General features: G+C 39.3%; 2 protein-coding genes across 5 annotated transcripts in view; both read left to right on the top strand.

The window, feature by feature from the left end:
- CRY1 (cryptochrome circadian regulator 1) overlaps positions 1-24,026 on the top strand; it is a 149,820-nt gene extending 125,794 nt beyond the window's left edge. For 2 of the 3 annotated variants that reach the window (XM_002752946.6, XM_078337186.1), the window contains 3 exons: positions 6,247-6,318; positions 6,393-6,496; positions 7,261-7,908. In XM_002752946.6, the coding sequence (XP_002752992.3) occupies positions 6,247-6,318; positions 6,393-6,496 (176 nt within the window). In that variant the 3' untranslated portion in view covers positions 7,261-7,908. Of the gene's footprint in view, positions 1-6,246; positions 6,319-6,392; positions 6,497-7,260; positions 7,909-22,545 lie in introns of those variants that run through there. The other variant, XM_035258528.3, reaches the window with a different exon arrangement.
- On the top strand, positions 6,391-24,026 carry MTERF2 (mitochondrial transcription termination factor 2). Of its 2 annotated transcripts, none has more exons than XM_078337189.1 (2): positions 6,391-6,496; positions 22,546-24,026. In XM_078337189.1, exon 2 carries the CDS (start codon positions 22,601-22,603, stop codon positions 23,756-23,758), a length of 1,158 nt encoding a protein of 385 aa, XP_078193315.1. In that variant the 5' UTR covers positions 6,391-6,496; positions 22,546-22,600; the 3' UTR covers positions 23,759-24,026. The 2 variants fall into 2 exon arrangements, with proteins under 2 accessions (XP_078193315.1, XP_054094793.1); XM_054238818.2 differs by lacking the exon at positions 6,391-6,496 and adding an exon at positions 13,891-14,073.
- Positions 24,027-26,458: the final 2,432 nt, after the last annotated feature.

Here is a 26,458-nt window from a genome sequence, read left to right as displayed (position 1 = left end):
TTTTACACTGTTAATGGGAATGTAAATTAGTTCAATTATTGTGGAAGACTGTGGTGATTCCTCAAAGATCTAGAAGCAGAAATACCATTTGACCCAGCAATCTCATTACTGGTTATATACCCAAAAGAATATAAATCATTCTATTATAAATATATATGCACGTGTATGTTCATTCCAGCACTATTCACAATAGCAAAGACATAGAATCAACCCAAATGCTAATTGATGATAGACTAAATAAAGAAAATATGGTACACCAAGGAATACAAGGAAGCCTTAAAAAGGAATAAGATCATGTTCTTTGCAGAGACATGGATGGAGCTTGTAGCCATTATCCTCAACAAACTAATGCAGGAACAGAAAACAACCAAATACCTCATGTTCTCACTTATAAGTGGAAGCGGAATGATGAGAACACACGGATGCATGTGGAGAACAACACACACTGGGGCATGTTTTGGGAGCAGGTGCAGAGAGAGCATTAGGAAGAAGAGCTAATGCACTCTGGTCTTGATACCTAGGTGATGGGTTGATCTGTGCAGCAAACAACCGTGGCACATGTTTACCTATTTAACAAACCTGCACATTCTGCACATGTACCCTAGAACTTAAAGGAAAAAAAAAAAGAAAAAAAATCTGTACATGTGATAAAAAGAGCATGAAATTATACAAACACATTGTATCAATGTCAATATCTAGTTATATTTTTGTACTGTAGCTTCATAAAATGTAACAAATGGGTTACCAGTATCACAAACAAGATAGGAAAACAAGACCTCTGTGTACTCACTTTACAACTGTCTGTGAATCTATAATTTTCAAAATAAAAAATAAGGATAAAAAAACAGGGTAGCATTTGATGAATGCTTTTTTTTTTCAGTCAGCTGTTCTAAGTTGATACTAAGAATAAAACCTTTTAAAAATTGAACCTTTCTGAATTCAGAAATGTCCTGCATCATCATGAAAACAGCCTGTATTTTATTCTCCAAGAATTAGTTTTGGGAGAAGGAGACAAAAGCACTCACATTTTGACTGCCTACCTTGTGCCCAGTAGATAGTAAGGAATTTTTGCCTACTTTCTCACAATAACCTGGGAAGGAGGTAGTAGGATCCTTATTTTATGTTTGGGAAAATAATCCTAGAAAGATAGTAACTTAAAATCCTACAGTTAGTAAGTAGTTGAGCTAAGATTCAGATCCAAGTGTGACTAACTCCAAAGCTTGTACTTCTTCCTGCATCGCTGGGCCTCCTCTGCAAATGGAATGCCATATGTGTTTACAAGAAAGAATATTTTATTGCTGGAATGTGATCCACCCAGCAGTCAGACAGTTGCCAACGGTGGCAGTATACTTGAGAAATGTTCCTTCTCAAGATCTCCTTCAATCTGAATAAACTTCAACAAGATAATCATTTCAAAAGTTCTTTCAGATATCTTGTTCAGTTCACAGCCTGCCTTGTCAGCCCACGCATGAGTGAGAGACAGAAGCTCTGTGAAGCACTGAGGTAACAGGCAGATAGCAAAAGCCTGGGAAACAAGTGCTGGGCTAATGCACAATGATGGCACAAACTGCTTCTTAGGCCACTCAAAACTGTGTCCTTTATTTGGAATTATCCTCAAAAATTAATCATGGTAGCAAGTTAAATTGGGACAATTTTGATTTACAAACTTATAAATAAAGGGTAGTTTGTTATCTAATACAATTAATCTTGAAATTATTTTAATCATGGAAATACTTGCCTGTAACATTGGTTGCTACCAGGTTCTTTCTTTGAGGCTTCCAAAAGACATGAGACATGAAAAGCTAAGTCAAACTTATATCTAAATGGGGGTGTGGAGGGAAAACAAAAGCAAATGAAAAAGTGATAAATTGTAAGATGCCGCTTCCATGTGCAGTGTGAGAAAAGGGAGAGATTATTGAGAGCTGAGGGGACTAGAGACATTTTCTTGAAAGGTAGTGGATTGAGTAGCATTTGGGTAGTCAGATGAAGGGGGAAAAACATTTTAGACCTGGAAATGGGAAATTGTGAAAAGATACTTAGGACTTGGGCTGTGCTATTAATATTAAACATTTCTCCCCTCAGGTTTCTACCCCATTTGAAAGGACTTACATGCTTCTAAAGCACATCCTTTTATGCCTTACACTTATCCTGTCTGTGGGCTTTTATAGTACCTTACAAGGCATGTCAAAGGGCACAATTCTTTGACTTTTCTTAGGTTTTTTTAATGACTGTGAAACATTCTTAATCTCTGCAACACAAATTGCATTTTTCTCTGCTCATCTTTGCATTTGTGTGTGTGTGTATGTGTGCTCAGGAAAGGAATAAACTCTACATAGATGTCTTAAAGTACTTTTGTTTTTATAGTAAAACAGACCGTAATCTGTTTACTGTAGCAATATGTTTTAGTTTTTATTTAACTTTTAGGTTTTTTTCCAATTATAAAATATCAGTTCATCAGCATTATTAGTCATTAGGGAAATGCAGATTAAAATAACTGTGGGATAGTACTTCAGGCTCACTTAGGGTGAGCAACTGCCACTGATTGCTTGAGATTGAAGGGTTTCCTGGGACATGGAATTTTCAGTGCTATTACCTGGAAATTCCCAGGCAAAGTGGGATAAGTTGGTCTACTTAAACCCACTAGAGGGGCTAAAATAAAGACAATACCAGTGGTGTGGAGGATGTGTTAAAACTGGAACCTTCCTGCATTCATGAGAGATAGGGTATCAAATGGTACTGTCACCATAAATAAATAAATAAATAAATGGACATGGTGGTTCATGTCTGGAGTCCTGTTTACTTGGGAGGCTGAGGCAGGAAGATTGCTTGAGCCAGGGAAATCAAGGCTGCAATGAGCTGTGATCACACCACTGCATTTCAGCCTTGGCGACAAAGGGAGACCTGTTTCAAACAAACAAGAAATTGGTATTGTTTCTTTCAATATCTGTTTATTCAATTTCCTCCCCCCCATAGTAATTTTTAAGACAGAATTTTATAAGTGAAAAATTCTTTGAAAATTTTTTTAATAAGTGAAAAATTATTTTGGTGCAGTTGTCTTTGTGCAATTTACAGCAAAACACGAGGGGAAAGTAATCAGGTAGACTTTTTGCCCTCTCAAAACTTTTTTTTAATTTAATTTTTGTGGATACATAGGTATATCTATTTATGGGGTACATGAGATATTTTGGTACAGGCATGAAATGCATTAATAATGACATCCTACAAAATTGGGTATCCATCCCCTCAAACATTTAGCTTTTGTGTTACAATTATACTCTTAATTTAAAATGTACAGCTAAATTATTATTGACTATAGTCCTCCTGTTGTGCTATCAAATACTAGATCTTACTCATTCTTTCTATTTTTTCAACCCATTAAACCATCCCTAACTCCTCCTCACCCCGACTCACTACTCTTCTCAGCCTCTGTTAACCATCCTTTTCTCTCCATGAGTTTCATTGTTTTGATTTTTAGATTTCACAAATAAGTGAGAACATGCAACGTTTCTCTTTCTGTACCTGAAATATTTCACTTAACATAATGGCCTCTAGTTTCATCCATGTTGTTGCAAATGACAGAATGTCATTTTTTTTATGGCTGAATAGTAATTCATTGTGTATGTGTACCACATTTTCTTTATCCATTAGTCTATTAATGGGCATTTAAGTTGCTTCTAAATCTTAGCTATTGTGAACAGTGCTCTTACAAACATGGGAGTGTAGATACCTCTTTGATATACAGATTTTCTGTCTTTCGGCTCTACTTTTAGTTTTTTGAGGAACCTTCAACCTTTCTTCATATTGGCTGTACTAATCTACATTCCCACCAACAATATATAAGAGTTTCCTTTTCTCCATATTGTCGCCGGCATTTGTTACTGCCTGACTTTTGCATATAAGCCACTTCAAAATGTTTCTTTAAAAAGCTGTTTTTACTCTAAGGTTTCCTTTTTTTTTTGAGGTGGAGTTTTGCTGTTGTTGCCCAGACTGGAATGCAGTGGTGTGATCTCAGCTCACTGCAGCCTCCACTTCCTGGGTTCAAGTGATTCTCCTGCTTCAGCCAACTGAGTAGCTGGGATTATAGGCATGCACCACCATGCTCCACTAATTTTGTATTTTTAGTAGAGATGGGGTTTCACCGTGTTGGCCAGGCTCATCTCGAACTCCTGACCTCAGGTATTCTGCCTGCATCAGCCTCCCAAAGTGCTGGGATTTACAGGTGTGAGCCACCCTGCCTGGCCTTAAGGTTTCCATTTTGTATACTCTTGGCATTTTGAAATTTAACTGCTCTTAATGACCCTGAAGACGTACAAATATGAGGATTTCTGGTTTTTGTGAGTGACATTTCTAGTAACAAATCAATTGATCAGCAAAGCTCTGTTCTGTACTCATTGTCTTTGCACTGTTATTCCCATGAAATTATAATTGACTACATTTTGTAGAGACATAAGCTATCATGGTATTCAAGAATTTAGGGAGTCAGAAGTCAGGATCTTTATCTCTACAGAAATAAAATGCCATCTTAAGGAAATCCCCAATATATTTATTAAGCTTATTAATTTCTCCCCTCCTCCCAAGTGGTAATCACTCTCTTGATTTCTAATACTATAGTTTTGTTCATTTTTTAACTTTACAGAAATTGAGTCATGTAGTTTGTATTCTTTTTTGTGTGTGGCTGCTTTTGCTCAATAGTTTGCTTTGGGATTCTCAATTTTTATCTTAGTTCAAGAAGAAGAATAGAATTGATAAACTTGAGAAAATCAAACTAAGATGACTAGTTTATGATTAAAAAACACCTCTGTGAATCTTCCAGTAAAATTGATCTTTCCTTCTTCAGAGTCCCCACCATATCCTGTACAAACATCCATCCCAGCACCTAATAACACTTCTTTGTACTTTATGATTTTATTTGTCTTCTACTAGACTGTAAATCCCTTAAAGGCAAACCATGTCTCAGTAATATTCACATCTCTAGTTCCTGGATAGACCCCCTAGCATAAAGAGGCACTTAGCAAATATATAAGATAAAAATGTCAAAATAATAAAATGTATAAGGTATAACTAAATGTGATACTTTAATATGTACTTGTTGACTTTTTAGTCTGGTAAAATGTACATGACCTAAAACTTACCATTTTAACCATTTTTAAGTATACAGTTCAGGGGCATTAAGTATATTCAGAATTGTGTGAAGTTTTAAATAGCGTTATACAGTATAGCGTGGCAATAGGTACCATTATTAGAAGAAGCCCTATGGATGGTAAGACCAGGGGTAGCACCATTTAGTGGTAAGTTTCCCATAGTCAAGGGTCTGACTTTTAACACTGCAAGGCCAAAAACTGAATGTTTTTAGTATAATTAGAGGTGACTATGCTGTGAATGACAGACTAGAAATTTTTTAAAAATAAGAATTAAAATGTCAATAGACAACACTAGTTTATTAGTTTATGGTAGAGATATTCCTTTCTAGTGATGCAAGGTGTCATTCCTGATTCAGGACATCCACTTGCCCACTTTTGATACCTAAGGAACTTTATTCTTTACCCAGAGAAAACTGATGAGCATAAAATTAAAATTAAAGTAAGTACAGAATCTTGTTCAGCCCGTAAGTGGTTGACCTATCGACCTGCTCATGACTTGGTCCAGAATGCTCATATTTTTCCATAATTTGGACACACTGATGAAAATGTTTCCCTAAAACATACTTCTCTGTTCTAACCAATCTATTCTTCTATAATCATATTGGTTTTTGGAAGGATTGATATGATTGCTCAGGCTAGGTAACTGTCACAGAGTCTGTGTCTACTGCTTTTTGTGTGATTTGAATTGTTTAACTCTCATCAGGAAAGCTCTTATTCCGTTATCCTCAAGGAAATATGTTTGGAGGGGCTCTGAAGGAAAAGTGTGGGAAAAGGGACAAGAGTGAAGGAAGGATGTTTGTCCCACTGTTACCCCTATGTTTTATCTTCATGGTCAAGTTTCAAATTGTCATCTAGTAAAGAAACATTTTTTAGAAAATGATTATTAGTGATTTTGCCTTTGAACTGTTAACATTTTTCTATGAGGCTAAATTTAAGCTTTCCTAATTTAGGCATGTGATTTTTTGTTCATAGGAAGATTGAGATTTAGTCTTAAAAGCATATAAATGACCTTAAGTACAGGCACTAAAAGTTGGATTTGTAGTCTTAATAGTATATACATCTTGGATTTTATTTAATGTAATTTTGCCATTTTAAATACTAACAGGTTGCTCTCAAGGGAGTGGTATTTTACACTGTGCTCATGGCGACAGTCAGCAGACTCACCTGTTGAAGCAAGGTAAGAAGGAAGCATTCAAGCATACTGTTCTTTTTCCTTTTCCTATCTTAATTTTACATTTTTAAAATGTGCAGGAAGAAGCTCCATGAGCACTGGTATCAGCGGTGGGAAACGTCCTAGTCAGGAAGAGGACACACAGAGTATTGGTCCTAAAGTCCAGAGACAGAGCACTAATTAGGTAAATATTTTAGAGCTTTATTTCTTGCTTTAGTAGAGTATATAACATAAATTAAGATAATTTCAAAAATGGAGCAAATCTCTATTTTCAAGCTAGAAAATCATGAGGCATTAATTTTTCACCAGTTTTTACAGAAACAGTTAATTTTTGGCCAAGAGAGATGCATCTGTACTGGACAAATTGTTGTGCCAGTTTTATAGTCATCTGAATCAATCTCTTTAAATTAAAAATGTTGATGATTTTGTGATCAAGCTTTTTCTTGGACAGTTTTTTCATTCTCTTATTATGTAACTGAGTCTAAAACAAAGTGGCCTGTTTATTTTAGTGACATTAATATAAGCTTTTTTATGAACTTTCCCCCAAATCATTGCCTCTTAAATGTTTATAAATTTCTTTTATCTGTTGTGATGCTTCTAAAATCTAAATTATTTTCAATTTGGCAATAGTTTAAAATTTCCTAAATGCTGGCCCTAAGTATCAGAAAGCCTTGCCTGCATTCAATTTAATTGGATTTGGGATGCCATTTTGTGATTTAAATGAATATGAAAAGTATTTATACGGTGTATTTGCCAGTTTTTAAAAACTTTTTGTTTCTTCAATGATCTTACATTATTTACATTTTTTTATTGCTTAGTTTTTTATGCCAACCTAATTAGACTATAAATATCTTGAAGATAAGATTAATAAACACTCATCACATTTTTGTCATTGAATTCTTTGCAATCAAGCTTTACCTAGTTTTTTTCCCCCCCCTTAAATCACAGAAAACATTCAGGAGGAGTACTGTTGCAGCTGAAATTGGTGGGGAGTTCAATACTTTTCAATTAAGTTATTTAAAAATATTCTTCATTGATGGAAAGCAGTTACATACTGAAATATGTTGTTTCAAATGACATTTCTGTGGTTTTTAACTTTTTAATGAATTTCACAAAGGACAAATGGTAATTTGTATATAAAGAACTTGGTAAGATAATTTGCTTAATGTAAATATAAATAGTCACAATTAGTATAGAACCATCAGTATATTTTTGATAATTTTTCATGTATGGTAAAAGTTATGACAAATTGATATTCTGATATAAAACTCAAAGTTTTGACAGTTAGTGGTAAAAAAGGAGGTTTTTAGACTTTCTTAAAAGACTTTGTTAAAATTTTAGGACAGAATTTTCTTGACGTTGTTTGATTGAACTTTGCACTCTTTGATAATAATGTTTTAGATAATGTGCATAATCAAAATTGGTATCATAGCCTCTCACAGACAGTATATGTTTTCAACTTTCATGTAAACCTTTTTTGACCCAAACTTGTAGAAGTTTGTGATAAGTGTTAATTTATGTGTTAAGTTCTCTTTGTCTCTGTTTCTTTGTTATTACTAAAATGACCTTGTTATTAAAGAATGTGCAAATATGAAATCTTGTGTGTGTGGTGTTTTTTTTTTCTTTTTGGTAAGGGAGAGAGCATTTCTCTGTGATACATGATTACAAATTACAAAGAGATTCTATAAACCACATCACCATTTTGAATGAAGGAACTACCATATGTTTAGTTAAACAGTATTTTTCAAAATTATATGCCAGAAAGATGTAAAACCAAAGGGATTTTTTTCAAGTAATGGCATTTGTAACCATAAATCAGGCAGTATGGGCTGGCAAATCAATAGAATGAGCTCTAGAGTCAAATGTCTAGTTCTTCCATTCATTAGCTTTGAGATCTTGAGCAAGTTTAACCTTCTGTGCCTTCTTTCTTCTCATCTATAAAATGGGGGTAAAGGTAATATGTGCTTTGTAGTTCAGTTCCATGCTTATGAGCTGGCATGTGATAGGGTACTCAGTAAATGTTAGCCACAGGGCTGCCATGCTGTGTCACCCCCTGGTGTGTACAGTGCACAGTCTGCATAGCTGTATGCCACAGCTCTGGCTGGCTGCCATTATTTTTATTACGATTGTTATTATCCCTTTACTATTCTGTAGTAGGCTAGATCTTGTCATTCTGAATTACAACCAGTGGCTTTTCAATTTTCCATCATTAGTCATGATAGATACTTAGTATGATAGTTATGTTTAAAGATAACCAAAGATAAAAATTTGAGTCCAAAATACAGAAACATTAATATTTTAGATGATAAGCAGTTTTTAAAATATCCTGGTTAGTGAATTGACAATGATCAGTAAATTCCATTACTGAGTCTGGGTGTGGTAGCTCAAGCCTATAATCCCAGCACTTTTGGAGGCTGAGGTGGGAGGATCACTTAAGCCCATGCTTAATCCCATGAGGTCGAGGCTGCAGTGAGCTGTGATCATGCCAGTGTACTCCAGAATGGGTGAACAGAGCAAGACCTCATCTGAGCTAAGTGTGGTGGCTCATGCCTGTAATCCCAGCACTTTGTGGGGTTGAGGCGGGAGGATCATTTAAGGCCAGAGTTTGAGACCAGCCCTGGAGACTTAGCAAGACCTCATCTCTATTTTTTAAAAAATCAGCCAGGCGCAGTGGCTCACGCCTGTAATCCCTGCACTTTGGGAGGCCGAGGCAGGTGGATCACGAGGTCAAGAGATCGAGACCATCCTGGTCAACATGGTGAAACCCTGTCTCTATTAAAAATACAAAAAATTAGCTGGGCATGGTGGCACTCGCCTGTAGTCCCAGCTACTCAGGAGGAGGGAAGAGAATTGCCTGAACCCAGGAGGCGGAGGTTGCAGTGAGCCAAGATCACGCCATTGCACTCCAGCCTGGGTAACAAGAGCGAAACTCCATCTCAAAAAAAAAAAAAAAAAATTAAAATTAAAAAATTAATATAAAAATTAAAAAATATATAGTAAAGAAGACCAGGCACAGTGGCTCATGCCTGTAATTCTGGCACTTTGGGAGACTGAAGCAGGATGATACTTGAGACCTGGAGTTTAAGATTAACCTGAACATCTTGGAACCTCATCTCTACAAAAGAAAAAAAAAATTAGGCGGGTGTGGTGGTATGCACCTGTGGTCCCAGTTACTTGAGAGGCTGAGGAGGGAGGATGGCTTGATCTGGGGGTTTGAGGCTGCGGTGAACCATGATTGCACTACTGCACCCTAGCCTGGATGACAGGGTGAGACTTTGTCTCAGTGGTGAGGGGGAGAATCCATTACTGATAAAAAGAATAAAAATCTTGCGTTTTATCGTTCTTTTTTCATCATTGTTAAAGTAATATTTTAATTATTTTTCATTGTAACTGTACCTCACATCCTACTCTTTGGACCTGGTTGTACAGTGCAGAGTTAAGAAATTCATAGACCTGAGATTTACCATCACCATCCAGGAGCTCAAAAATTCAGTTTTAATGTGAATAAATAAGCATTTTAGTAAAAGAACACCATTTCAGCATACGTACTGGTAGACTATTTGTAAATGTAAGGGGATTTTGTTTTATTTTTTTAGGGAGCTTTTTGGAAAACTTTTTCAGTTTGGTATAAATTGTGGTCAAAATTAATCACTAAAAGGAAAAGGAAAGGCATCGATCATTGTGCTCTATTTGAGCACATACACTGTGTTCAAATACAGTATTCTCCCCCTAACTAGAAATCCTACTTGTGGTTGAGGGATTTAAGACATTTTACTCATTTAGCAAACACTTCTTCAATTCTTTTTTTTTTTTTCTGAGACGGCATCTTGCTCTGTCGCCCAGGCTGGAGTGGAGTGATGTGATCTTGGCTCATTGCAACCTCTGCCTCCCATGTTCAAGCAGTTCTCTACTTCAGTCTCCCAAGTAGCTGGGATTACAGGCGCCCGCCACCATGTCCAGCTAATTTTTGTAATTTTAGTAGAGACAGGGTTTCACCATCTTGGCCAGGCTGGTCTTGAATTCTTGACCTCGTGATTCACCCGCCTCAGCCTCCCAAAGTGCTGGGACCACAGGCGTGAGCCACCACACCCAGCCACTTCAGTTCTTTTTTTTTTTTTTTTTTTGTAATGGTATCTATTGTTAGTTATTAGTTGTGCTGCTTTAGTTTTTCTAATAGGGCCAAGAACATTAGAGAAGAAGTTATTAATATTTGAAGCATGTTGTAAAAATGCAAATATGCATCTCTCTGGGAAGCATTCCATAACCTTGTTCAGATTCTCAATGAGGCTTTTAAACCCAGAAGGTTAAAAACCACTGGATAGAGGCAAATACAAGTTGGTTTGCTCTATTTTTTAATGAAGGTTTCTGCTTATGTCTGACCACACTTCACTCACCATTTAAGAACATCAGTGTGCTCAGGGCAGGCATGTTTGTTTTAAATATTGTTACTCTAAGATGCATAGGTCACTAAATGTCTCTAAGCATTTTTACTGTTCAAATTACAAACACCTTGGGCCATTCATTTTTCACATTAATGCTATTCATCCATCCCATGGCCCCTTTGAATTTCTAAAGGCTATGTGATTCAGAGTCATAGCCAGTTTGAAAACAACTAAAATTTATTTAATATCTTGGTATAATAATAATCCTACTTATTAACTAAAATCGCTTTATTAACTGGCAGTGGTTAATGGCCTGAAATAATGGAAATTTTTCAAATACATCCCATTAGTGCACAGATACTAGAGCAGCCTTTAAATCGAATGCCTTTTTTTTTTTTTTTTTGAAGTTTTTTTTTTTTAGTTGCATTTTAGGTTTGGGGGTACACTGGTCATTAGAGAAATGCAAATCAAAACTACATTGAGATACCATTTCACGCCAGTTAAAATGGTGATCATTAAAAAATATGGAGACAACAGATGCTGGAGAGGATGTGGAGAAATAGGAACACTTTTACACTATTGGAAGTGTAAATTCAACCATTGTGGAACCATTGTGGAAAACAGTGTGGCTATTCCTCAAGGACCTAGAAATAGAAATTCCATTTGACCCAGCAATCTCATTACTGAATATATATCCAAAGGATTATAAATTGTTCTGCTATAAGGACACATGCACACGAATGTTCATTGCAGCACTGTTTACAATAGCAAAGACCTGGAACCAACCCAAATGCCCTTCAATGATACACTGGACAGGGAAAATGTGGCACATATACACCATGGAATATTATGCAGCCATCAAAAACGATGAGTTCTGTCCTTTGTAGGGACATGGATGAACCTGGAAACCATCATTCTCAACAAACTGACACAAGAACAGAAAATCAAACACCACATGTTCTCACTCATAGGCGGGTGTTGAACAATGAGAACACATGGACACAGGGAAGGGAGCATCACACACTGTTGGGGAGAAAAATAGAGGAGGGACAGCAGGGGGTGGGGAGTTGGGGAGAGATAGCATGGGGAGAAATGCCAGATATAGGTGAAAGGGGAGGAAGGCAGCAAATCACGCTGCCATGTTTGTACCTATGCAACAATCTTGCATGTCCTTTACATGTACACTTCTTCAATTCTTATTGCCAAAACCTGTACTGACAACTTGGAAAAATTATATTGAGAGAGCTAGGGTTTTTAATGAACCTGTGCAAAGTCCTTATGTTTTTCACATTTGCTTAAAATAGTAAATTTGAGATATAAAAGACTGTATCAGTATTTTTAATGCTTCCCTTTCATACTAGAAATATCAGAATCTTCCCACAATTTAAATGTGTTTGTAATTTTTTTGTACACAATATGCATAATTGTAAGTTCTTTTCGCTTTTCTTCATTCAAGGTTTTTTTTTTTTTTTTTTTTCTGATTATGTGGTCCTAGAAATGCACCGTTTAAATATTTGGGCTGGAAAAAACTTTGAGTAGCATTTATTTAATACAGTTGGCATAACTGATTTGTTAGTTTTAGGTTTTTATTACAATGCTAGGGTTATTGTAATTCCTCACGCAATTATATGGAGCCGTATGTAATATGTGCTTCCAGCACCCTGGTGCCCATTTCCGCTCACTCCCTCCTGACCAGTGATGGCAGCTTGCAGTACTAAGTCCTGAGTTTACATTCCTTAGCTTCCTTCTATTTTCTGTATCCTAAATTCCTTTCCCGAAGTGCAAATGACACACTTTGGTTAGTCTGGACCCCAAATTGTTTTATTTCAGGAAAAAGTATGCAATAAATCTATGCATAATGGAGTTTTTATATTCAGGTAACTCAGAGAAGCGTTGCTGGACAGACACCTATCCACCCACCCCCGCCCCGCAGTACACACGACTTGCTCAGATCGTTCCAGAATATCCTAGAGATCCGATTGATCTTGAGGAGCCAGGATTCTTGCTGCTACTCTGTGGAGTTAAAGTACATATGTGAGCCTCTCTCATTAAAGCCTGTTGAGCCTAAACTGCGTACTGAGACTAGACTCAAAGATTTAGTTAACATTTACTGTGTGCCTAGCATTGTTCACAGAAAAATAATCAGTAGCCTCAAGGAATTCACTCTACGTGGTGCGAGGGTAGTCTAAGTATGCCAGTGCTGCCAATTACGGCAGAACTGTGCCCAGTGTGCTATGAATTCCTGACAGCAGGGACCTCCAGCCTGGGAAAATCAACTTTACTGACTCCACACAAACGGAACCACTAGGCCCAATCAGGGCACCCTGTCCTCGATAACACTTAACTCTAGGTGTGATTTGTCACGTTATTGGTTGTTAATATCTTTGCCCTCCACTAGGATGTAAGCTCCCATAAGGACAGAGAATGTGTTTTATTCCCCCTCTATCTTCTCATTGCTGTTTCAACATGCTTGATAAATGGTTGGATGGATAAATGTGAACATAAATGAGAGAGACATTGAGCCTGGCTTTATGGAGAAATTAATGTGTTTAGTGTATGAGGTTAAGCATCACCGGTAATAATTAGAATGGAAACCATGGAGCAGTTTATCAGAAAAGGTATGTGTTTAGGTGAAGGTAGCAAGGAGTGGGAGAAAGGAGATAGCTTTTAAAGACGAGTTAGTCGCTAACTGCTGTGGTAGGGTAGGGGCGGGGAAGAGTTTAGATGTGTTTCAATAACTTTTGGGGTTTTTTAAAAACATTTGTAAATTGGTTCTTTACCTAATTGGATTATTTAGGGAATAATTTTGAATTTTGAATAATTTTCGGAATAAGAATATTGGCTCTATCTTAAAGATGTAGCTGTTTCTGTTTCTTTTTTTTTTTTTTTTTTTTACATTTTCTAAGCGGCAAAGCGACTGGAACTCCTGACAGCAGGGACCTCCAGTCCTCCTGAGGCCTGGGACCTCGGAGAAAACTCCGTTTCCTAAAATGCTGGGAAGGAAAGTGTGTGAAAATGCCAGATGCGGCTCCTAGGAAAATCGCTTGCCACTCCACCCTTCCTCGTGGTGCGGGAAGGGGCGCGTAGCTGTGTCCCGCGCTCTGATTGGCTACGCTGGGACGCGGGGGTGTGCCTTCGGGGGGGGGGGCGCTCATCTCCCGACCCCTCATTGGCCACGGGTGAAGGTGAAGGGGGCGTGGCTTGGTTGGGGCTGCCGAGGGCCGTCTGTACCCTCTTCGGATTCAGGACAAGGACCGAGGTCCCAGGCCTCAGGAGGACAGTGGATCACAGTGAGGCTGGCTGGCGAGAGAGGGAAGGACGGGGCCTGGCCCTCGGGACTCCCTGTTCCCTGTGCCTCGCTTGGAGCTAACGCGGACGGGTGAGTAATCCCCTTCCTCTGTTTCTGGGCGTGTTCCTCACCAGCGACGCCGAGGCAGGTGTCATGTACATATGTGAGCCTCTCTAAGTATGCCAGTGCTGCCAATTACGGCAGAACTGTGCCCAGTGTGCCGCCCTCAGCAAAATTCCAGGCCTCGCCAGAAGCTCAGCTCAGCTCAGCCTGCTGGGTTTCTCTGGAAAAGCGGAGGCCCCACAGTGAATGTGCGGCCTTTTGATCAGTCCTGGAGATCTTCCGCGGACCCTCGTTTTTCCTTGTTTGTAAACATTGGTCAGTTTGAAACTGGCAATAGGGCGTACGTGTTACAAAATCAGAACTCTATTGAAATCAGTGGTGTTGTAGAGAAGACCATACTAACCCTAACTGTGTGTAGTACAGATGTGAATTTCACTCCTCAAAAATGCTTAAGAAACAAGCATCCAAGAACAGCCCACATTGTGATTTAACAAACATTTACCAAAAGCATTACTATATGTGGGGCACAGGGCTAAGAGCAGGACTCTGGAGCCAAGCTGTGGGGTTTGAATCCAAATTCTCCCATTTTTTAGCTAAGCAACCTTGGGCAAGTTCCTTTACCTGCGTCTGTTTCCTCATCTTTAAAATGGGTTGTTGTGATCATTTAATGATTTAATGTATGTGAAGAGTTTTCTGCATATTCTAAGTGATTTGTGGTATTGATCTTTGCAGTCACCAAGGAGATAGTGTCACCATTTTCCTGATGCCAAACTGAGGCTCATAGAGGTGAAGTAACTTCCTCAAGTCACAACACTATTGTCCAGGGAGCAGGCAGTCTGGCTCCGGTAACCCAGTTTTACCCACTGCATTAAGTTACCACATCCACTTGTTCACTCAGTTTCATCTGGCAAATTCTGATTTTGCCCCTTTGTGGAACGAGTTATTTGCCAGGTGCAGGGAATAAAGCAGAACACAGTGCAGTTACTGCCCTCCCAACGCTTATAAATCTAGTGCAAGTTGTTCGTGGTTGGGCTGCAGGGTGTCCATGAATCCTGCTAAAATCATTTGTGAAATGTTGTGAATGGGTCTTTTCTTCTGGAAAGAGAGTCTGTGACTCGCAGATTCTCAGTTGGTCTGTGATCCAAACAGAGGCATGAAGAAGTGTTTTAGTGGAAGACCTGTGCCTAGTATGCCTGACACACAGCTCAAACTTAAACAAAATTCCTATTGGTTGGATGGATGAAGAACTTATAAGAGCATGATAAGTGCTGCAGTAGGGTCCAGAGCAGGGTGCTATGGAAGAGCACACAGGAGGCCACCTGCCAAGGAATGCCTCCTAGAGGAAGTGAAGGCAGCTGGGTGAAGGATAGGGAAGCAGTTTATTGGAACACTGTAGTGAACAGTCTCTGACCAAATGGAGTGTTGAGACAGAAACAACACATAACAGCTGCAGCTGTTGTCCCACTTGTGCACAAGTGTAGAAGTCCATGGTGCCATGAAAGCCTATACTGGGGACAGGAGACTTCACGTATTCATGAAGGTTAGAAAAGTTTCCTTGAGAAAGTGACACTTAGGCCTAAGAGTTGGAGCATTTTGGGCATGGAGTCTGGCCCACAGTCTTCAAAGACACATAGTAGAAACCTGTAGAGTGCCAGGGACTGACGGGAAGCAAATTCAGCTGGTGCAGGAGAGGGAAATGGGAATGAGGGAGGTGGCAGAACCCAAAGAGGTCTTGTAGGCCGTGGTAAGGCAGTTCTGTGTTTTATTTTATTTTGTCTTTTTCCTAAAATGCCATTGGAAAGTTTATTGCAAGTGGCCGACAAGATCACATATTGAGAAGAAGGTGGAAATAATACCAAGTGGATTAACTGAATATCTGGATGAGGACAAGATCTGTGGGGAGAGACTGTAAAGTAAGAAGAGAGGGCTAGAACCAAGCCTTGAAGATGAGCCTGCAGTGAAGACAGAAGGTGGCCAGAAGTCTAGAAAGGGAAAAGAACCAAAAAAGTGGGGTGTCCAAGAAGTCAAATGAGATAATCAAATGAGTGGTCAGCTCTGCTAAAAGCTGCAGAGGTCAGAAGAGATAAGGAAGGCTGGGTGTGGTGGTTCATGCCTTGTATTAGTCCTTTTTCTTGCTGCTGATAAAGACATACCTGAGACTGGGCAATTTACAAAAGAAAGAGGTTTAATGAAATATAGTGCCACGTGGTTGGGGAGGCCTCACAATCATGGCAGAAGGTGAAAGGTACATCTCACATAGCAGCAGACAAGAGAAGAAGTGAGAACCAGGAGAAAGGGGTTTCCCCTTATAAAACCATCAGATCTCATGAGACTTACTACCATGAGAATAGTATGGGGGAAGCCACCCCGATGATTCAGTTATCTCCCAGTGGGTTTCTCCCACAACACAAGGGAAGTATGGGAGCTATAATTCAAGATAAGATTTGGATGGGGACACAGCCAAACCATATTACGCCTGTAATCTCAACACTTTGGGATGCCAAGGCGGGCAGATTGCTTGAGCTCAGGAGTTCAAGAGCAGCCTGCAAACATGGTGAAACCCCATCTCTACAAAAAATACAAAAAAATTAGCTAGACATAGTGGCATGTACCTGTAGTCCTGGATACTTGGGAGGCTGAGAGGGAGGATCATCTGAGCCCAGGGAGGTTGAGGCTGTTATGAGCCATGATCACGCCACTGCACTCCAAGCCTGGACAACAGAGTGAAACCCTGTTTCAAAAAAAAAAAGGTAAGAATGAAAACTGCTCATTGGCCTTAACCACATGGAAGTTATCTTTATTGCAAGCTATGTAAGTAGAAGAGGAAATGGAGAGAAAGAGGGATCCGCAGCAGTTAGCTGAGAGGAAGAGAGAGAGAGGATTTGAGCATGGAGAGGAAGAGCAGTGGAGAGAGAGAGGGTTTGGGCAAGGAGAGGAAGAGCAGTGGAGTGATGGCTGGAGCATCAGAGGAGGATACAGCTGAAGAAGTGAACTCTTGGAAAGAAAGGCTCGAGAGTTCTCAGGCCAGAGAGGCTGGGCTCAGTATAGGAGCAGGGATGACCCTGGCTGATGAAAGGTGTAACTGTAGGGAAGGGGAGCTAGTGATAGGTTTATGTCTGCTGAGAGGAGCTGCTCTCCGTTCTTTGTACAGATTGGAGGCAAGGGCACTGGTTTTGAGTGAGGGTGAGTATGGAGGTAGGCGGGTGGCCAGACATCGGAGTTGAGAAGATTTCAGGTAGTTGGTGGGAAATGTGGAAGAGTGAGTCAACCAGAGCTTGTTTGAGGATAGTCTGGCAGGGGGAGAAAGTATGCAGCAAAGACCAGAAATGAGCCTCTTGGCCCCTTCGGGGAATTGCAAAGTAAGGGGATGAGGATGGAGGCTAACTAGAGACAAAAGCTACATTCAACATATGATAAAGGAGGAATCATAAGCCATGGGGAAGGAAAGCATTGTTCAGAAAATGGTACTTAGAGAGAAGTAAACTACTGATGAAATCTATTTAGATTCTCCGCTCACACCCAGAAATTTCAAATGAACGTAAGGAGATAAGTTTTAAAATTCAAACAAAAATATGGAAGGAAATATGGATGAATTTTTACTGACCATCTGGTACTTAAAAGCAATAAGACTCGAAGGAAAACTTCCCTGACCTTCCTTTGACCATGTGAAATTAACTGCTTTGTTCTAACAGATGCTATAATATGGATGAGCTTTGATAAGATTACGCTAAGTGAAATAAGCCAGACACAAAAAGACAAATATTATATGACCCCACATAGAAGAAGTACCTAGAACAGGCAAATTCATAGAGACAGAAAGTAAAATAGAGGTAACTCGTGTCTACAGGGAAGAGGGAATGGAGAGTTACTGTTTAATGGGTACAGAGACAGAGTTGGTGTGTTTCAGACAGTGTCTCCCAGGTTCAAGCGATTCTCCTGCCTCAGCCTCCCCAGTAGCTGGGACTACAGGTGCACACCACCACACCTGGCTAATTTTTGTATTTTTTTTTTAGTAGAAATGGGATTTCACCATATTGGAAGGCTGATCTCAAACTCCTGACCTTGTGATCTGCACAAAGTGCTGGGATTATAAACACGATTCACTGTGCCGCGCTGCACAAGTCAATTTTTACAAAGAAGAACGACTGCAGTTTTTCTTTTTTTTTTTTTTTGAGAAGGAATCTCACTCTGTCACGCAGGCTGGAGTGCAGTGGCATGATCTCGGCTCACTGCAACCTCTGCCTCCCGGCTTCAAGTGATTCTGCTGCCCCAGCCTCCCAAGTAGCTGGGACTACAGTCACGTGCCATCATGGCCAGCTAATTTTTTGTATTTTTAGTAGAGACAGAATTTCACCTTGTTAGCCAGGAAGGTCTCCATCTCCTGACCTCGTGATCTGCCCACCTTGGCCTCCCAAAGGGCTGAGACTACAGGTGTGCACCACCACACCCAGCCACAATTGCAGTTTTAAAAGGCAGGAATAGTTGATTCACAAAAGGAAATAAAGGTGACCAAAATAGTTTATTATGAAACATCACCCTCATCAATAATAAAAAGAAATTAGTGTCATATCGTTTTTCACATATCAAAATAACTGATGAGAGAATCACTCATACTGCCTGTGAGAATGTCAGTGGAGATAGTTTTTCTTGACAGGAAATTTAGCAACTTCCCTTTCCAAGTGTTCACACATCTCTTCAGTCAGGAAATCTACTTCTAGGAATTCATCCTAAAGGAAAAGCATATGAAATGTGGACATATATTCAGCGTATAGTAAAAATTACAAATAGCCTAAATGCTCAATGTAAGGAAGGAATTACAAAATAACAATATATCCATCCCATATACCAAGCACTCATTTTAAATGTTTACAGAGCATTTGTAATACCACGGTTAGATACTCACTGTGAGTAAAATAGCAGCAGAAAGGTAAATTACATACATATATATATGTATTATGTGCTCATTACACAGGAGTCACAACATTCATACTTTTCACTTTCATAGTCAGCTGTGTTTACTTATCAGAGATGAAGCAAGACAGATAACTTTAACTGGTAAAGACGACTCACCTGAACACATCATAATTTGTAGCCAACTACTTCATCTGTGTGGTGTCTGCTTAAGAGATTTTCAACACAAATTTTGAGTCTTTGTAATTTTTACTTTATAGGCTGAATTCAGAACCTAAGTCTCATGTGTAGGGAAGGTACCATACAGGAGACCGGTAATACACTGTCTTTCAGCAAGTCCAGCACAGCCAGTTCCTTGAGGTTGGAACAGATCCTCTTCTCTGGCTAAGCACTAGATGAAGCAGTTGGCTTGGTTGGGGGGTTACATTATACAGAATGACAGATCATCAAACATTAGAACTACATTGAGCATGGCAAGGTGTACCCACTGACAGAGGCTCCTGAACAGTGGGGCTAAGGGAACAGCAGGCTGTCTGCCTTTCCCGCTTACTCCAGGGTGAACGGTGATGTGTTCAGGTCACACATCATCATATATGCCAAAACATGAACAATTGTCTTCAGGTGGTAGGACTGTGACTTTTTCCATTTCCTTATACTTTTCAGAAGTTGGCAACTATTCTGTGATGAATGCACATTGCTTTTATAAGCAGTTACTTTGGGAAACAGAGCATTTAAAATACAGTTTTTAGGCCAGGTGTGCTGGCTCACACCTGTAATCCCAACATTTTGGTAGGCCAAGGCAGGTGGACCACTTGAGCTCAGGAGTTCCAGACCAGCCTGGGCAACATAGCAAGACCCTGTTCTACAAAAAATATAAAAATTAGCCAGGCATGGTGGCTCATGGCTGTAGTCCCAGCTACTCAGGAAGCTGAGGTTGGAGAATCACTTGAGCAGGAAAGCAGAGGTTGCAGTGAGCCAAGATCACACCACTGTACTCCAGCCTGGGTGACAGAGTGAGACCCTGTCTCAAGAAAAACAAAATACATTCTTTAGTTTTCAGTTACTCTTTGTAAATCTATTTCTGTCTAAAATACAATTTAAAGTCATACAAGACTTTTAGCTCCAGAAATTTTACTATGTACCAGGCAGTGTCCAAAGTACTTGATATGCATTTTAAACCTTGCAGAGTTTTCCTTTAAGGCATAGATTATGTTCTGTTTCACAGATTGCTGCTAGTAATACTCATTGAATAGTTAGTGTGAGGTACTCTTCTAATCACTGCTGTCTTACCTGCTGCCCCCTAAACTAGAGGCAGGATTGGGTGTGGGTGGTTGGCAGCACCCTACACTCCTCCCTGACATGTGGGACAGATGTACAGCCTGAACCTGTGGAGTCGCACAACCAGGAGTGGGGAGCGGGATCCCAGCCCCAATCTCCCTGTACTGCTTCATCATGCTGTGCCTCCTCCTTCCTGTTAACATTGATGGTCTTCTTAGAAATTTTTAAAATTTTTAATCTTGGCTTACAGTATTAGGAATTATCTGAAGAAATTTCAGGTTGAACCACTAAAACAAGCTCCTACAATTATTTTAGCCTCCATAGGCACTTACAATGAACTAAACCAAAATGGAAAGAGTACCTAATTTTCCTAATAGAGTAATCATGTATTTGGATGAGTTAGGACAGGGCTGAAAGTGAAGAGTCCCGAGCATATATGGCAAGGGCATTTAAATTAGAGTCAGGGATTGGAAATGGCTGCTTTCTGCTTTACTTTCAGACGTATGAAGAATGAGGGAAGGCTGCCAACAGGCTAAACTGACCTGTACTGCACACGTCTGTGGCAAGGCTGAGACACTTAGAACACTCTCGGGTAGTAAAACAAACCAGATGTATTTTCGTTACCAGAGACGAAATAGTGGTGGAGTTCATGATACCACCCTGATATACGAACCGTTTTGAATTAAAGGCACCTGAAAAACAGCAGGTGTAAGATCTGACTTTTCTTTCTGTTCCCATGTGAAAGATACCCTCCCTATACCAAAAGGAGTAACATCCTTAACCTCAAGGATGAGAAATTGATACCAAAAGAATTCTGCATGGTCCTCGTCAAAATAAATTTTCTTTTAAATCTCCCCGTTTCAGTTGCTTTTTCAGAGCTTCCTACTTTTTGTGCAATTCAGTACATAAATAACCGACTCTAACTGCTCTTTTGGGTCTTCAATTCCTTACTAGGGCTCCCATGCCACATAAACTTGCATTAAATAAATTTTATGTTTTTCTCCTGTTAATGTATCTTGTGTCTGTTTAATTATTGGGTCCAGTCACGACCCTAAAAGGATGGAGGTGTTTTGCTGCCCCTCCAGAGGCAAAGACTATTGATGTGTCAGACACAGTATAGCCATCTTAGGATACCTAAAGATGGGCCGGGCCTGGTGGCTCACGCCTGTAATCCCAGCACTTTGGGAGGCCGAGACGGGTGGATCACGAGGTCAAGAGATGGAGACCATCCTGGTCAACATGGTGAAACCCCATCTCTACTAAAAATACAAAAAATTAGCTGGGCATGGTGGCGCGTGCCTGTAATCCCAGCTACTCAGGAGGCTGAGGCAGGAGAATTGCCTGAACCCAGGAGGCGGAGGTTGCTGTGAGCTGAGATTGTGCCATTGCACTCCAGCCTGGGTAACAAGAGTGAAACTCCATCTCAAAAAAAAAAAAAGATACCTAAAGATGTCAAGTGGATAGCTGATTATACTGTTCTAAAACTACAGTCACCATTCCACAGCTGACCTGATTTCCCATGGCACCACGGGAACAGTCGTGGCATTTTTTCATTTTACTTGGCTAGGGATTACAGGTAACCGCCACCACATCCAGCTAATTTTTGTATTTTTAGTAGAGACAGGGTTTCACCGTGTTACCAAATCTAGAACTCCCAACCTCAAGTGATCTGCCTGCCTCAGCCTCCCAAAGTGGTGCTGGAATTACAAATTATTTTAATTCTGGATTTATAAAAGAGAGTTTCGTTCACATAATTCTAAACACACACATACACTCCATTTATTAACTCATTTAAAATAAAATAATTGGCACATTTTGGGTGATAGTTATTCAGCAAAATATTTACTCTAAAATATAAAATTAGAGATGACCCTTTCCCTCTCCCCCTTTATCTGCTTCAGCTAAACATCAACTTAGTAATATAAAACATTTCAAAAAAACATGTTTGTGTGTGCGTGTGCATAATAGATGCCTCTTAAAAGAAAGAAAAATAAGTTGTGGGAAAGGGAATTGGTATGAAAATAACATTTGAGGTCTATGAACCTTTGAATTCTGGTCTTGCTGCTCATCTGTAAAATGGAAGTAACTCCACAATGTATTTACAAAGTATAAGATGTAGAAGTACAGAGAAGTGTATTACAATTACTTCAATTAATTATTTAGGAAGATTTTTAAAAATATTACACGAGTAGTTTTCTTGTCTAATTTAAATCCACCTTATTTCTGTACTTAAACAGCTGAAATTTGTTAGTGTATGTGTTCTGAAAGTCAACACCCTTATACTAAAAACCTTTATTTTCTTTTTTACAGATAGAATGAGTCTGTTTGAGTCCTAGGACGGTGGAAAAGCTAGAGGACTGCAGCCATGTTGTGGAAGCTGCTGATGAGATCCCAGCCCTGTAGGCTGTGTTCTTTCAGAAAGATGCCATCAACTCCAAAATATAGACCTGTCGTAGCATGCTTCACCTACACAACTGATAGACTGTCAAGCAAAGAAAATACAAGAACCGTGGAAACGCTCTATAAATTTTCAGTTGACATTAGGAAAATTCGTAGATTAAAAGGATGGGTACTTTTAGAGGATGAAACCTATGTTGAAGAAATTGTGAATATTTTACAAGAACTAGGTGCCGATGAGACTGCTGTAGCCAGTATTTTGGAACGCTGCCCGGAAGCCATTGTTTGTAGTCCAACCACTGTTAACACCCAGAGAAAACTCTGGCAATTGGTCTGCAAAAATGAGGAAGAGTTAATCAAGTTAATAGAGCAGTTTCCAGAATCTTTCTTTACCATTGAAGACCAAGAGAACCAGAAGCTGAATGTTCTATTCTTTCAAGAGTTGGGACTAAAAAATGTGGTCATTAGCAGACTTTTGACAACTGCATCTAATATTTTTCATAATCCTGTTGAGAAGAATAAGCAGATGATAAGAATTCTCCAGGAGAGCTATTTAGCCGTAGGTGGTTCTGAGGCCAACATGAAAGTCTGGCTACTAAAACTGTTAAGCCAAAACCCATTTATTTTGTTAAATTCTCCCGCAGCTATAAAGGAAACACTAGAGTTTCTCCAGGAGCAGGGTTTCAAAAACTTTGAAATTCTCCTGCTTCTGTCTAAACTCAAAGGATTTCTTTTTCAACTTTGCCCGAGAAGTATACAGAATAGCATTTCCTTCTCTAAAAATGCTTTTAAATGCACAGAGCATGACCTGAAGGAATTAATTTTGAAATGTCCTGCCCTTTTGTATTATTCTGTTCCAGTTTTAGAAGAGAGAATGCAAGGATTATTGAAAGAAGGAATTTCCATAGCTCAGATAAAAGAGACGCCAATGGTTCTTGAATTAACACCACAAATAGTACAGTACAGGATAAGGAAACTCAATTCCTTAGGCTACAGAATAAAGGATGGACATCTGGCAAATCTAAATGGATCAAAAAAAGAGTTTGAAGCTAGTTTTGGCAAAATTCAGGCCAAAAAAGTAAGACCATTATTTAACCCTGTAGCGCCATTAAACGTCGAAGAATGACATACTGACTGATGTTGCTTCTTTCTAGCAGTGCAGGGTGAAACTAGCAAAGACAAAAATTCAGGCAGTTTGTAGGCACCTGTAATTTTAAGAACCTGCTTACCTTCTGAATTGTGTTTAAGTTATCTCTAAATAGATAAATTCTGACTCATTTGCCATATTATAAAATGTAAACTGTATTTAAATAACTAAAGTTGGTAACTTTTACCTTAAACCATTATTTCAAAAACTCATGTACCATTAAATGCCATATCAGTTTGATACTTTATAAGTGAATCATTTCTAAGAAACGGACAAGTGCTTCCTTAATTCAAGGTATGGATACATTTTTATTCATACAGCACATTTCATCTTGGGATGCAAATCCAGTCTTCCTCACTACCAGCCATGAAACATCACTCTAGCTTAGTGTTACGTGAAATATTAGCAAACTTCTATACCTTTTTTTTTTTTTGGAGAAAACTAATTTAATCTTGTGCTTGGAATAAATGACTGTCTTTGAGAACCAAGTATTATCTTAAAAAAAAAATTAGAGCCTACTTGCGTGATCAGTTAGCTTAAAATTGACCATCATAACTCTCATAAAACACCACGTGCATTCATTACCTTCCTCATTTGACACATGAGGAAACTGAAGCTTAAGAGAGGCCATTCAGCTGCCAAGTGGCAGAGTCCAAGTTTATTAAGTAGGCTCCGACTTCTGTTCAAACCTTTTAAATTGGAAGGATTACTTACGAATTGGCGTAAGAGAAGTCACCCCTACCTGACATGCCAAAAGGAATGAGTACTAACAACAAATTTGGGGACATTTATGAAAACCTCTCTATAAAATTTTCTAATTCAAAATTATCTAATTTATATACACTTGAAATAAATGGAGCTTTTTAGAAAACTTTCTGAAAATCCAGGTCTGCCTGTAAGGGAAAGTGGGTGATGGTTAGTACTAATTTTAGGAGTAGTGTTTCAATTTTCTATTTCTGAACCTTGTTCCAAGATAAATATTGCCCAGATAAAGAACTGGCTCCCTTTCAGCTGTGAAGTCTGAACTTTGTAACAAATGCACAGCCAAACAATTGACTCTGACACTGAACGTCTGTGCACTATTTGTACATGGCTTAAGTATAATGGAAAAATGAAAAATGCAGGCAGTATCCTCACTCTTCACTCCTTCAGCGAATGCAAGTAACCCTTACTATCCAAATCTGTTCACTTCCTTGGGACAGTGAGAGGGAGCTCTGTGTATAAGTTCTCTGTTCACTCCTACGGATGAGGAGACTCAAGGGTAAGTCACTTAAAATTCTAAAAGTACCATTGTTCACTTCTAAGGATGAGGAGACTCAGGGTAAGTTGTGTAGGAATGTTTATTCAAGACGAATAGCAGCAAGTACAGTTGGAGCAGGGCTGAGAGATTGGGAGAGTGGCACAAGAGGAGATAGGTAGCATGGGTCCTTCTAAGGAGCAGAATCTCATTCAAAGTGTGATAGGAAACCCTTGGAGAGTTTTTAGTATATGCTTCTTGTCCCAACATAAAAGTTTCAGTGGTGCTCTTGCTCTTTCACTCTCAAGTGTCTCAGTTGGGAAGACATTATCTGTGATATGGTTACCTTGGTAGTTAGATGTCAATTTTGAGATGCTTACTAGATAGACATCCTAGCAGGGATGACAGGTAAATGGCTAAGTCTGGAGTTGAGTTACGGTCAGAACTGAAATACATATTTAGGGATCATCTGCATATCTATGATATTTAAAGTGATGGCTCTAGATTAGACTGCCTGGGGGGGGGGGGAAAGTGCAGATTTGGAATAGGGTGGTTGCCCAAGCCTGGAAAAGACTACTCAAATCAAAAAGTTAGTCACAGGAAGAAACAAGGACATGGTCAATAATAATGAATGCCACTGAGGGGTCAACTAAGATACAGAGAAGTGATGAATGGGTTTGGCAAAAAGGAAATAATTGGTCACACTACAGAGTGATTCTGGGCCAGGCACAGTAGCTCACACCTGTAATCCCAACACTTTGGGAAGCCAAGGCAGGAGGATCGCTTGAGGCCAGGAGTTCGAGACCAGCCTGGGCAACATAGACCCTGTCTCTACAAAAATTTTTTTAAATCAGCCTGGTGTGGTGGCACATACCTCTAGTCCTAGCTTCTTGGGTGAGGGTGAGGTGGGAAGATGGCTTGAGCCCACAAGACCAAGGCTACAATGAGCTATATCTCCAGCCTGGGCAACAGAGGAAGACCCTGTCTCAGGGTGGGGGTGGCAGGGAGTCATTTTGAGGAGTGTGAAAGTGAACATACAATAAAAGGGCATATTAGAAAGTTTGGCAGAGTTGAGTGGCCATGTGTACTTTGTGGCCATTAATTTAAAAGGAGATTAGTACAACAGCAAAATTTAAGTGCTCAGATCTAGGCACAGAAAACCAGAGGTGGTTATAGAAATACATTTGTAGCTTACTTTACAAATGAAAAGATTACATTTTTTTGAAAAAAAAAAATCCACATTCTTAGTCAATTATGAAGTACACTGACTTTATATTCCCTTAGGACAAATCCCATCCCCTTGCTTTTGGCTCTTGAATCTCTGACATTGTTTTGCTTTACCTTTTTTTTCATTCATACATTCTCAGATCTTCCTATAAAACAGAATTTTAAAAATTCAAAATCAGTAACATATGGGGGAGATAACCTTTCATAAAACACTA

This window comes from Callithrix jacchus, chromosome 9 (genome assembly GCF_049354715.1).
Source record: "Callithrix jacchus isolate 240 chromosome 9, calJac240_pri, whole genome shotgun sequence".
Taxonomy (NCBI): domain Eukaryota; kingdom Metazoa; phylum Chordata; class Mammalia; order Primates; family Cebidae; genus Callithrix; species Callithrix jacchus.
This window is presented reverse-complemented; position numbering and strand designations above follow the sequence as displayed.